Source organism: Erpetoichthys calabaricus, chromosome 7, assembly GCF_900747795.2.
Source record: "Erpetoichthys calabaricus chromosome 7, fErpCal1.3, whole genome shotgun sequence".
NCBI classification, from domain to species: Eukaryota; Metazoa; Chordata; class Cladistia; order Polypteriformes; family Polypteridae; genus Erpetoichthys; species Erpetoichthys calabaricus.
In genome coordinates, this window is record NC_041400.2 from 115,141,802 (window position 1) to 115,153,916 (window position 12,115).

The following is a 12,115-nucleotide window of genomic DNA, read 5'->3' on the forward strand; positions in this document are numbered from 1 at the left end:
CATACAGTGAATTAGACAAAACTGACACCCCTTTAGTGTTCTAGGAATATAGTACTTTTTCTTTTTGCTTGCAAAAACCCACATTCTGAGTCCCACACAAACAAGGAAAAGCATAGGATTCAAACCCTGCAAACTGGACCCATGAATCATCAGGGCTTTTATAACTGGACCAACCAAAAAAAAGGGAAAAATGCAACATCGAATTATTAGATAAGTCTACATACAGTATACCATACCACACTGTACCATTCTGCGACCTGCGCAATCTACTTGAGGGTTGTGAAGAGCTACAGCCTATACTGTATATCTGGCAACACAGGGCACAAGGCAGGAAACCACCCTGGACAGGTCACTGGTTCATCACAGGGCCCATGCAGGGGCCAATTTACAATGACTAGTTAACCTTAACTGCACATTTTTAGTGATATGGGAGGAAAAACTGTAGTAACCAAAGAAAAAAACATATACAAATTCCACACAAACAATGAAAATGTAATAGATCTGACTTCAGGATGTTAAATAACATCATGGAAAAGTTGTACCTTCTTTGCTTTTAAGCCATGTCAAGGGTTGAGCAGATCCATTTTTAATCCATTCAATAGGAACATACCAAGTGTTGCTAAAAGAAAAAGAATAAAAGAACACTACAGCTTAATACAATATATGCCGATCACCGCAATTCATTTTTGTATAGCACTTTTCATTGTGTACAGGCTTAGAGAGCTGGCAATAATGTAAGTATAAGGAATTAATAGTGAATTGCTAGACAGTAGATTTAAATACATGAATACTCAAAAATTTGATTAACGAAAACAAAACACAATAATATAAATTCCATTAAAATTAAGATGTTTCTGTCCAGTTGACAATGGAGAAGAAATGGTCACATGTTGTCTTAAACAAATGCTTTATAAAGAGTTAAATCATTTGGTTTTCAACAGTAATTCTTTAATACTCAAATACACAAAAAAATAATTAAATAGACATTGTCAGTGTTCATCAGTCTCTTTATGCAACAGGTCAGAAAGTCAAGGATTTGCTGTGATGTGCATTTATTGAAACATTATTCCTTGAATGTAAAAATTGTTTGGGGAGCACTTCACAAGAATCAAGTAATTAAAAAACATATTTAATTTGATAAGGAATTGTTTTATTACATACTGTGGGAAATAGCCCGGACACAGACAGACGGACATTGTTTTAAGTCCAATACACGTTTATTTACAATTCAAGTGAAGCACAACCCAGTGCCACAGCACCAATCACCCTACAAGTCCAGGCCAACACACACTGCCTTTCCTCTCTTCAAGCCACCTCTTTCCTCTCCCAGACCTCGTCCTCTTCCACCCGACTCCAGCACTGAATGAAGAGAGGCGGCCCCTTTTATTGTCCCCACCGACACGCCCTAGTGTGGCGGAAGCGCCGGCTGCATCCCCGGAAGTACTCCAGGTGTCCCTGCTCCTCTTCCCCCCAGCACTTCCTGGTGTGGCGGAAATGCTGAGGTCCAGGGCTCTCCAGGCATTGGGGCACCCCCTGGCAGTGACCACGGGCCCCTACAGGGTTGAGCTTCAAAGCTCTGTACCCGTGGCCCCCACAGCAACCAGGGCAGTCGCCCCCTCATGGTCTGGAGGAGGCCAGTCCTCTTGGGCGTCCCGGCTGGGTACCACCCCAGCCGCGTGCCACAATACTTAATTTTTTTTTGAACTAATTCAAGCTTGTACTAGGTTAGGTAACTAAATAAAGTTATAATCATTTGATACACATTGTATTATTAAAAGCAATCAAAACTAAAGTATTGTAATTTACTCTTCAATAAAGTTGTCTCACTCATAATATGCACGAACATTGTTCTAAGTCTTTAAATCATTGATAATGTGACTTCTAAACCTTCTATCAGACTGAGTAACTACTGACTGGTCCTGATAAGAACTGATGACTACTTCTTCACTGACTGTAAAAATACTCTGTTGTAATTTTACAAATTACTGCATAAAACAATTAGAGTAACAAGCAATCTGATACTCAAGAATGTGAATCACTAAATGGTTAACTTTCATTTTTAAATTCGCTTGTACTTACAATCGATTAAAATGCTACTTTTTTGAAAATAAAAAACATTTTCTAAATTTTATAAAAAGTTGTTTTCAATTAAATGTTATAACTTACTTAGCTAAAGTTGCATGCCTCCGTTTTGCATCAAATGGTTCCTGAGAGAGTGTGCCAGTTGATGTATTAAGTGTAATAATAGGATACCCAGTTTGCATTGTCCATTTGTCCATTATTGTTTTGACAGAAGCTGGCAGCTTTACTTCATTTTGACTATCTATAGCCTTGAAAAATGAAAATTACTTGTTATACCACACTTTCACCTTTTAAATACATTGATTGAAATATACTGTACATATTAATTAATCTGTCCATTTTCAAAATCTTTCTGGGCTGCAGAGGTACAAGATTGCACTCACACTCGCTCACTCACTTAAACATACACACACACACATTATATATAAAATATATATACACTTGCACATATAAATATCCGCATTGGTATTTTCATTTCCACTGATATATAAATTGGTTTATTAAATTTCATTGCATTCATGACATCCACATAAAAAAAAACTAAGCTCTGTGTGTCCAGCTCCTCAGAGCAACCCGATTGGTCATTCTGGCTTTGGTGACGCGAAGAAAGATGAAGTGCAGGTGTGTGACGCACAAGGAGGATTAAAGGTGCACAATGAGGGAAAACATTTTTAAACTATTCTATTACCTGTCTTTGACAGGTTCTGTGGCTAGTTATATAATAAAACCCTAAGGTCTGTGTGTCCATTCCCTCTGAGCAATCTGATTGGTCAGTTTGGCTTTGGTATGATTGGTTAGTTTGGCTTTGGTGACACAAAGTAAGAGGAAGTGAGAAGTGTGACATGCACAAGGAGGAGGAGTAAATGCATATGAGGCACGCTGAGAAAAGTGCCTTCAAAGATGTAAAGAATAAAACCAAACTGGAGGCAAAAAAGGGGTCTCAGAAATAATGAGAGTCTGAGAAGTAGGCTTTACGGGAACACGAGAGGTAGCGCTGGTTAAGAAATGTTCACATATGGAAATACAGAGGAAAGGCACTGAAGATACACGTAGGGCAATTCTATTCTGTCATTGACAGGTGCTGTGGCTGGTACTGCAATAAAGCATCTAACTATTGGTTTCATTTATTATAAAGTGTTTATGTAAGAATTGTAATTTGTCAGGTGACAGTATTTTCAGGTATGTGCACACTTCTGATCTTTTTATTAAATGCCTAGTTTTGTTAAAAAAACACCTTTGCCGTAGCACTAGCATATTTGAGAGCACCACTTCTGAAACACCCCTGCATTTATTGACTTGTTTGTTTGAATGTTCTAGTATGGTTTTTCACATGCCTTTTGAAAGAGTACTCTGTGAAAAGTGCTGTGCAATTTAAAATAAAATATGTTCTTTAATCTCTAACACAAAACATGGATACGTGCATTGTGATAGTACCATTTTAATCAGAAATTTCATAAATTAAAAATAATAATTTATTGTGCACCAAGGGTATACAGTGGAATCAGAAAGTACTCAGACCCTTTAACTTCCTGCACACTTAGTTGTGTTGTAGATTTAATTTGAAATGGGTAAATTTGCAATTTTTGCCCATCAGTTTACACTCACTAACCCAAAATAAAAAATGTTCTCAGAAAGGTTTGAAAAATGTATTAAAAATCAATATCTCTAATTTCTAAAGTTATTCAGACCCTTTTCTGTAGCATTCAAAATTGTGGTCAGGTGCATCCTGTTTGTTTTAACTATCCTTTAGATAGTGTGTCAAGACCTTGATTGGAGTCCACCTACAGCAAACTGAATTGACTGCACATCATTTAGAAAGATGCACCCCTGTGCTAATAAGGTCCCACAATTTACAATGCATATCAGGATGAAAGCCGAGCCATGAAGTCCAAGCAACTCTCTGTAGACCTCTGCAATAAAATTGTGCTGAGGCATAGATCAGGGCATTTCTAAAGCTTTGAATTTTCCCAGTAGCAGTAGCCTCTATAATTCTTAAATGAAAGAAGTTTTGAACTGCCACAACTCTTCCTGCCCAAACTGAGCAATGAGTAGAGAAGGGCCTTGTTATGAGAGGTGACCAAGAACCCAATGGTCATTCTGGCTCATCTCCAGAAAACATGTTTGAAGATGGGAGAACCTGCCAGAAGGACGACCATATCAGCAGCACTTCATCAATCAGGTGTTTATGGTAGAATTACTTGAAAGAAGCCAAGCTTGCTAAACAGAACTTAAAGGACTCTGAGAGCATAAGAAAAAAATGTCCCTGGTCTTATGAGACAAAAACTCTTTGGGCAAAACGCAAAACAAAACTGAGTGCCATTATGAATAGTGCAGCAAATTCTCTCTTTAACACACTGAGTATTTTCAGCCAAAGAATTATTCAGCAGAATTGTGACAAGAAACACTACTGGAGATCCTTTACACCAACAGCAATATGTCTGCATAATGCCAAATCAGGACTCTTATTTCTTTTTAATTTTCTTACTTTATAGTCATTCTGGTGTGTGTGATCAGAACAAAGTGTCTGTCTGTCTGTCTGTCTGTCTGTCTGTCTGTCTGTCTGTCTGTCTGTCTGTCTGTCTGTCTGTCTGTCTGTCTGTCTGTCTGTCTGTCTATGGTGAAAGACCGAGGCACAGATCACCGCCTTTCTGATACCATCCCTATGATTAAAGCAAGGTGGTGGTGGCATCATGCTATGGGGCACTCCATAGATTAGCAATAACTGACAAAAGGAAATTTCAGAATATTATAAATTGGCCTACTTCAGGGAATAACTAATAGATTACAACCTACAGATGTCCTGCAGCAATTAAAGTAAATTAAGCCTTGCAAGTTGAAGCAAACAATTTGCACAGGTGTCATAACTTCTGTTTATTACTTAAAAAACATCTATCTATCTATCTATCTATCTATCTATCTATCTATCTATCTATCTATCTATCTATCTATCTATCTATCTATCTATCTATCTATCTATCTATCTATCTATCTATCTATGGTGAAAGACCAAGGCACTGCTCACCCCCTTTCTGATACCATCCCCATGATAAAGCATGGTGATGGCGGCATCATGCTATGGGGCACTCCTCAGTGCCAGGTACAAGGCGACAGGTCACCTTTCAGTATGACAATGACTTGAAGCATAGAGCCAAGAAAATGCTGGAGTGGCTTTCAGACAAGAGTCTAACTGTCCTTATGTGGCCTGTCTGAAGTCTTGTCTTAACTCTTTGAGGGCTGGATATTTTTTCCAAAAAACAGAGTTTTCTGAAAAGCATACAAAGCAATCATTTCACACATAAATCAACATTAAACCTCTGTTGCTAAGTGCTGTGGCCGGCAGTTCGTAGTCTTTTGTGGCTCAAGCCACTCAAGGGTGGCATGATGGCTGGTAGGGATGGGTGGCAAGCTGGCTGCTATGCTGTGTGCGGGGGTTTGTACCTCACGTCATTGTAAGTGGTGGTCCTCCCAGGCCAATGTTGCCATAGGCACATCAGCTACACGAATTTGTTCCGCACCATGATCAGCTGATGCTGGTACCTCATACTCTTTTTTGAGTACTTTCATCAAAATCAGAGTCTGACAAGTGCAGAGTCCAGTTCAGCGATGACATGCAGAAAGTCGTCCACTGAGTATTTTGCTTTGCACATTCGCTTCGATCTCTCGCCAGATATCGATGCCATTTTTGCCACTGATTGCTCTTCACTACACAAACTAGTGCAGGGCATCTCGGTCAAACAAACAAAGCTAACTTTACTTCTAGGAAAGAGAGTCGAACTAGAATGTAACAGCAGGTTTGGTCATTGTTTATAGCTGATTACCACCCTCAACACCTCCTCTTGACCAAAGTCGACATCCGCCCTGAAAGAGTTAAACACCATTGAACAGATCACAAATGCTCCCATCCAATCTAATGGAGCTTGAGAGGATCTGCCAGGAATCTTGAGAGGATCTGCCAGTTTTACTAATTTTAAGTTATAAATTCGGGCTCAAACAATCTGTACCTTTTGTCTTTTTGGCTGCTGACCCCAGCTCATTTTGACTTAGAGTAACGTTTATTCTCGTCACCCGTTTCCAGTTATTTTGTTTTTACTTTTAATTATCTGCCTTTTTAGAATATGGCAAAATACTGTCATGTCTGCACACAAGGCCTCCTGTGTATAACAATTTAATGATAAACATTTAGCAAAAAATTGTAGAGCAACACCTTTGGAACATCTTTGATGATAATAATATGACCTTTTTTAACAACAGTTCTGTCATTTTTCTGCACCTATGTTTACTTTTCTTTTAATGCAATACATTTGTTTTATTTTTCTGGATTTTTCAAGGATGTAGATTGCAGTTTTGCTTTAATTTGATAATGTCAAGTGATTTTGATGTGTTTCATTTATTTGATTATTTATGTTTACTGCAACACCATTTTTGATCCCACTTCTATCTAAGTCATTCTGGTGGTTCCCCTAAAAGTTCATGTTGTCACTGCCACCTTCCAGCATAAATATGGTGGCAGTCATCATGTTTGTTATCAGTCGATGGATAAATCTCTGTTAAAGTAAAACCTTAGTGTTAATTAGTTTCAAAGAGGTTAGCTTCAGATGTTTATTGACTACCTGTCATGTTTGGTTGACTCTTTAAGGTTCTGACAACGGCTTTTAGCTTTTTCTTTACATGGTAGCATTTTACCTTTTTTGCACTACCTTGATTATTCTTTCTTCTTGTTATTCCACCTAGTCAAACACCCTCTCACAATAATACTAGTCTTCTCTCATGCCCATAATAAGTACTGTCTGTTCAAGTTGCTTTTCTTGTGTGTATTTCCTTCCAGTCCAAACTATTTTGTACTTCTATATTTTTGATTTTTTAGATCTAAGGACGTATATGATGATAATGTGAATGTATGAAATCTGCTGTAATTCCATAAAAGATAGAGCTACAATAGTTGTATAAAGCTCAGTACAAATAGGCCAATATAATTTCCTATGTTAACATTAAATGCTGCAATAGTGGGATTGCACTGTCCACAAAATCTTTATTTGTGTGTTAGTTGGAGGCATCACTATACATTGTAGTATGTTGTTACTCTTGTATGTGTTATCTTCATTTCAGTTTGCATACTTGTGCTTCTTTTCACTAATCTACAAAATGTCATTTTGTTGTTTTATTGTTATATGCCTGTGTAAAGCATGTGTTGTATTCAGTCCTATCAAAAGTTGAAATTTAACAATAGATTAAATTGGTCTTTTTTGACTTCAGGCTCAGCTTTGGTTTTATTTATATTGTTTTATCTTTAGGTTTGTTTTTAGCTTATGTATTCAGACACTTTTACATTTTTTGCTCATTTTTATCTTTGGCCCACAAATGAGACAAAAATGTTTCAGGGTGTTTCAAATTAACATTCAGCTTAAACTGACATATGCATTTATAATACACCCATAGTTTTAAAGTTAAAACTTATTTTAAAAAATCAAGACACATTTAGCTTCTGGACAATGTCTCTCTATCACTAGCAGGATTTTTTTCCACTAAGAAAGCTCATTTTAAAAATAAAAATGTTTATCTAATTAAAGATAATGTTCCAAATATTTGTGTTTCTAAATTATTCACACCAGTTTTGAATTTTCAGTTTGCTCAAAAGTACAATAGCTAAAGGGATAAGATGCCAAGATTATAAATATTACATAGTACCTTTTGCCAATGATGCCACAGGTCGTCTTGCTTTACATTTGTGTAAGAGAAGTCTTGAAGATAAGACTGCATAAACAAAAAGTGCCAGGTTATTGTCTAACTTTAGGTCAAAATGCATTTCTTAAACAAATATGGTACAAAGGAATACTTCATTACAGGAGCAATTTTAGAACATGATTTACTGTAATTTGTACTTGTTTGGTTTTCCATAGTTATTCACACTTACATTTATATTGTGAAATTTTTATACAGACTTTGAGTTATGTACGTTTTCATTTGATCTGAATTGCAAAACCAGTCTTCTTGTTGTATCAAAAATGAATGTCTAATTGTCTAAAAATGACTCCAAGGTCAGAATAAAACAACATATATCATAGATACGTTAAAAGATAACATAAAGAAAATCTTTATCTGAAAGAAAGTAACATAACCATCAGAACTTTGTAGTTGTGACCATCTCATGCATTCTAATGTCTTTGTGATCTGGTGTCATCAGACTGTGTGAATGGTTTGGAAAGAGGTTCATTGGTCAAAAAGACTAATTAGATCTACCTACCAGGTTAAGAGGGAAGAAGCAAGTAATGGACGCTATTTTAATCAAGTATGCGGTGCTACACTTGGTTATACAAACCATAACATACAATGGTAGAGTGCAAATTCCAAAGGGCTCCATATAGGACAATATCCTGTCACAAGCTCCATAGGTAAAGATGTGAAGTATCTAGCATCCAGCAATCAAGTTTGACTCCTGACACTCAAGGAATGCTATTACAGTACAGCTTTAGACTGTAAATATTTTTCCTTATTAATTACATTTTTTGATTAATTTTATTTAAGATTCCACTTCTGTGTATTATACTGTCTTTTATCTCTATTTTATGACTAGTAATGAAGTTCTCTTCTGATGATGCTGTCTAGTGCCTGATCTTCAGTGGGAATGTAGTGATCATATCATTCTTAAAAATAAAGGAGCGAGATTGGTTCTTCAGAGTGATGCCATAGTGGAACCTTTATTCATTTAGGATCCATACAGCTAATAACCATGATAGATGGTGACAGATTTGTGAAATACTGATGGTTCATGATTTTTAAAGGACTCTCACCACATACAACAACACAGGCTAAGTCCAGTTTTTCTATAGTGTACTGCTAGGTAGCCTATGAAACACTAAAGATTTTTTTCTACATATTTGAAACTTTTTCACAGTAGAAAGAACCAACTTCATATGCAAAGAAATCTTACCATAATGAAATCGTGCTTTGTGAAACAATGGTTCTACAAAGAACCGCACAACCCAGTAAAGAACCATAAAGTACCATTAAAGAACCATTATTTTTAAGAGTGTAAGAACAAGAGATTAGGTGAAAGTGGGGAAAAGGGGAAAGTAAGTGAATATATAAATCCACCATTCAACCATGGACAACATATTCAAATCCTACTGAATAAAAGAAAAGACCTTCGCAAACTCACGGTGAGCCCTTTCTGGAACAGTTTTTGACTCAGGAAAGTAATCACCATCTGCATTAGCAAAGAACCCTAATAAATAAAACAGAAAAAGTTATAAAAACAGCCAAAATACTGTACATGTCTAGTTCATGCATGACTTTGAATTAGAATTTCATGGAACACAATCAGCTATCCGCCTGTATAACCACATTCCAAGCTGATCTATTGGTTTGAGATCTACTGTGTGCACACTACCAAAAGAAAAACTGAAGTTACTGTAATGTTTATTGGACTACCTTGAAATTATGCATACTTTATGAATTGGAGAATTATCTGTCTTGGAAGTATCTGTTTGTAAAATGGTAGACTCATAAAGAGATGTACATGTCAGTAACAATGGTTAGGTGCAGTGTAACATTTACACAATGCTCATTTGTTATTGACGGATTAAATGTCTAAATGCCATTATGCTGCCATCAGTACTATTGAAACAACAAAGGTTGGATTGATTGATTCATACTATTTACAACAAATTCTGACCACACCATCTACAGTATGTATTGCAATGGAAATTGACTCCAAAAAATTCCCTGTAGCACTGAAGCTTGCCAAGAGCACAGTTGCCTTCATGTCCATTGACTGTCTCTGTCCAGCCTGAATGAGCTGGAGAGTAACTCCAAAGAAGAATTGCAGAAAATGTAAAAATTCAAGTGTGTTAAGCTTGTCCTATCATACCCAAGATGACTCAAGACTTAATTGCTGTCAAAGGTGTTTCAACGAAAAACTGAATAAAGGGGCTGAATATTTGTGTTAATGGGATATTTCAGATTTTCATTTTTAATGGATTTTCAAAAAATTCTAAAATCCTGTTTCTACTTTGTCATTCTGGGTATTTAGTGTTGTGTGATATGATCAAAAAATATGTAAATGAATTTAGCACAAGGCAGCAAAATGTGAAAAAAGTGAAGGGTTCTGTACATAAGTGACACATTAATTACTTTAAGTGCAATTGCTGCTCTGCATTACGTATTGAATTAGCAAATGGTGTTAGAAGGAAAGAATGTAATAAAAATAAAAAATTAACTCTTTCATTCTTTTTTACATGTCCTGCGGTGGGTTGGCACCCTGCCTGGGATTGGTTCCTGCCTTGTGTTGACTGGGATTGGCTCCAGCAGACCCCCGTGACCCTGTGTTCAGATTCAGCAGGTTGGAAAATGGACGGATGGATGGATGGATTCTTTTTTACATATCACAAATGAAGGTTAAATCACAAAAACATATAATTCTAATATTATAAGAAAGTATGCCTCAAAAAGTTTTGTTATACCTAACAAATTGAATGCAACACATTATTTTATGTGGATTTATCAATGCAGAAGTTCCTTAATGCTTGTCCTGTTCAATTAACTTTCAATGTGATTTGTAAGTTTATTTTTTGTAGTAGCAGAAGCTCAGCAAAATGAATGAGTGAACTGTTAGAGGAGCAAGAGAAAGGAAACCACAATAGAGAAAGAGACAGAGAGAGGACAAATATGTAGGATAGAATGTATGTAAGCTGTAAACTAGAAAATGAACTGATAGTAACTGGTAATGAAGGTACTCATTTTTTGAGCTCTTGTTCCAAAATTAATTTACAAATAAACATTGAATAAGTATGTAACTTCTACAGAATACTCAAATGATAAATGAACAAATGGTTATCTTATATAATAGTTGTCTTGCTTTATTGTATACTGAAAGTGAATAACTGGACCAAATGTTAGATGAGTGAAAATCCAGAAGTTATCAATGTAATTCTATCAGCTGTAAATGGGGAGCACATTTCAAAATTTTCAGAAATTAGGCTGTTGATTTTAACCCATAATATTTTTAATAGTGAACAGGATTTACTGTTTGTAAAGGAAAAGATCATTGAAAGGTGAAGGAAAATTATTTTGTTCTCTGTACAAAAATCTCAATCGTGCATAAGTATTAATCACTTTTGAAATGCACACTTTCTTATAATAACCATTTTTTTCTCCATAGTTGATATAAATTGTGGCAGCAAGTACTATAAGAAGAACTAATCAACCCAGCTGTAAAAACAATTCGGTTTCAGAATTCTCCATCTCACCTTACTATAAATATCCAACTCTCCCTCCATTCATTTTCAGCACCTGAGTCAGTCTTTACAGGGTCAGAGCACTGGGTGCAAGGCACAAACAAGCCAGGGTGAGTGCATTGGTCCATTACGGGGTGCACTCACTCACACAATCACCTGGCCATTTTAGAGCTGCCAGTCAGTCAAATCAGAATGTTTTGGGGTTGTGAAAAAGGAGCATCCAAAAATCTAAAAAATATGCAAACTTAAAACAAACATTTCCTGGAACAGGACTGGGAATCAGGAATTGATCAGCTGCAGAGCTAACCACCATGCAAACATATGCCCTCAAAACAGGTTTGGTATTTTCAGTTTAAAATTTACATGAGTAAATTGCAGCAAATCGTGAAGATATTTATTGCACATTAAAAAAAATCTTAAAAGATAAATACTATAGCATCAAGTACAGTTTTTCTGTCAATGGTTCATTAATAAAGGAATAATCAAAAATATTTTGTGCATTTTTATTCTATTTTTACATATCATAGCCATGTCAAGTGCAACATGGAAAGTCATGCTTGTTTGTGAAATCTATAGAAAAGAATGTCATAAAGCTGCCAAACATAAACATGATCTCTGTATAAGCACCCCTTTTGTTTGTTAATGCGGCCACTGTTTGTATGGAGCAACAAGTATACAGTAGATGCAGCTGATAATGTACTTTACTTTTTGCCTTCCATACATTAATCAAGGAGCAGTATTTGTTAAAAGAACTTTGGAGGTGCAGAGAAATCAAACTGTGGAAACAATTACAACAATCT

At 36.1% G+C, this 12,115-nt stretch overlaps 1 protein-coding gene across 3 annotated transcripts in view; it reads right to left on the bottom strand.

The window, feature by feature from the left end:
* The window catches only part of LOC114654627 (aminopeptidase Q-like), a 93,760-nt gene that overhangs the window by 42,373 nt on the left and 39,272 nt on the right, over positions 1–12,115 (bottom strand). For all 3 annotated transcript variants that reach the window (XM_051929419.1, XM_051929418.1, XM_051929420.1), the window contains 4 exons: positions 9,239–9,304; positions 7,768–7,833; positions 2,167–2,330; positions 543–619 (listed from right to left, as the gene is read on the bottom strand). In XM_051929419.1, the coding sequence (XP_051785379.1) occupies positions 543–619; positions 2,167–2,330; positions 7,768–7,833; positions 9,239–9,304 (373 nt within the window). The remainder of the gene's footprint in view (positions 1–542; positions 620–2,166; positions 2,331–7,767; positions 7,834–9,238; positions 9,305–12,115) is intronic.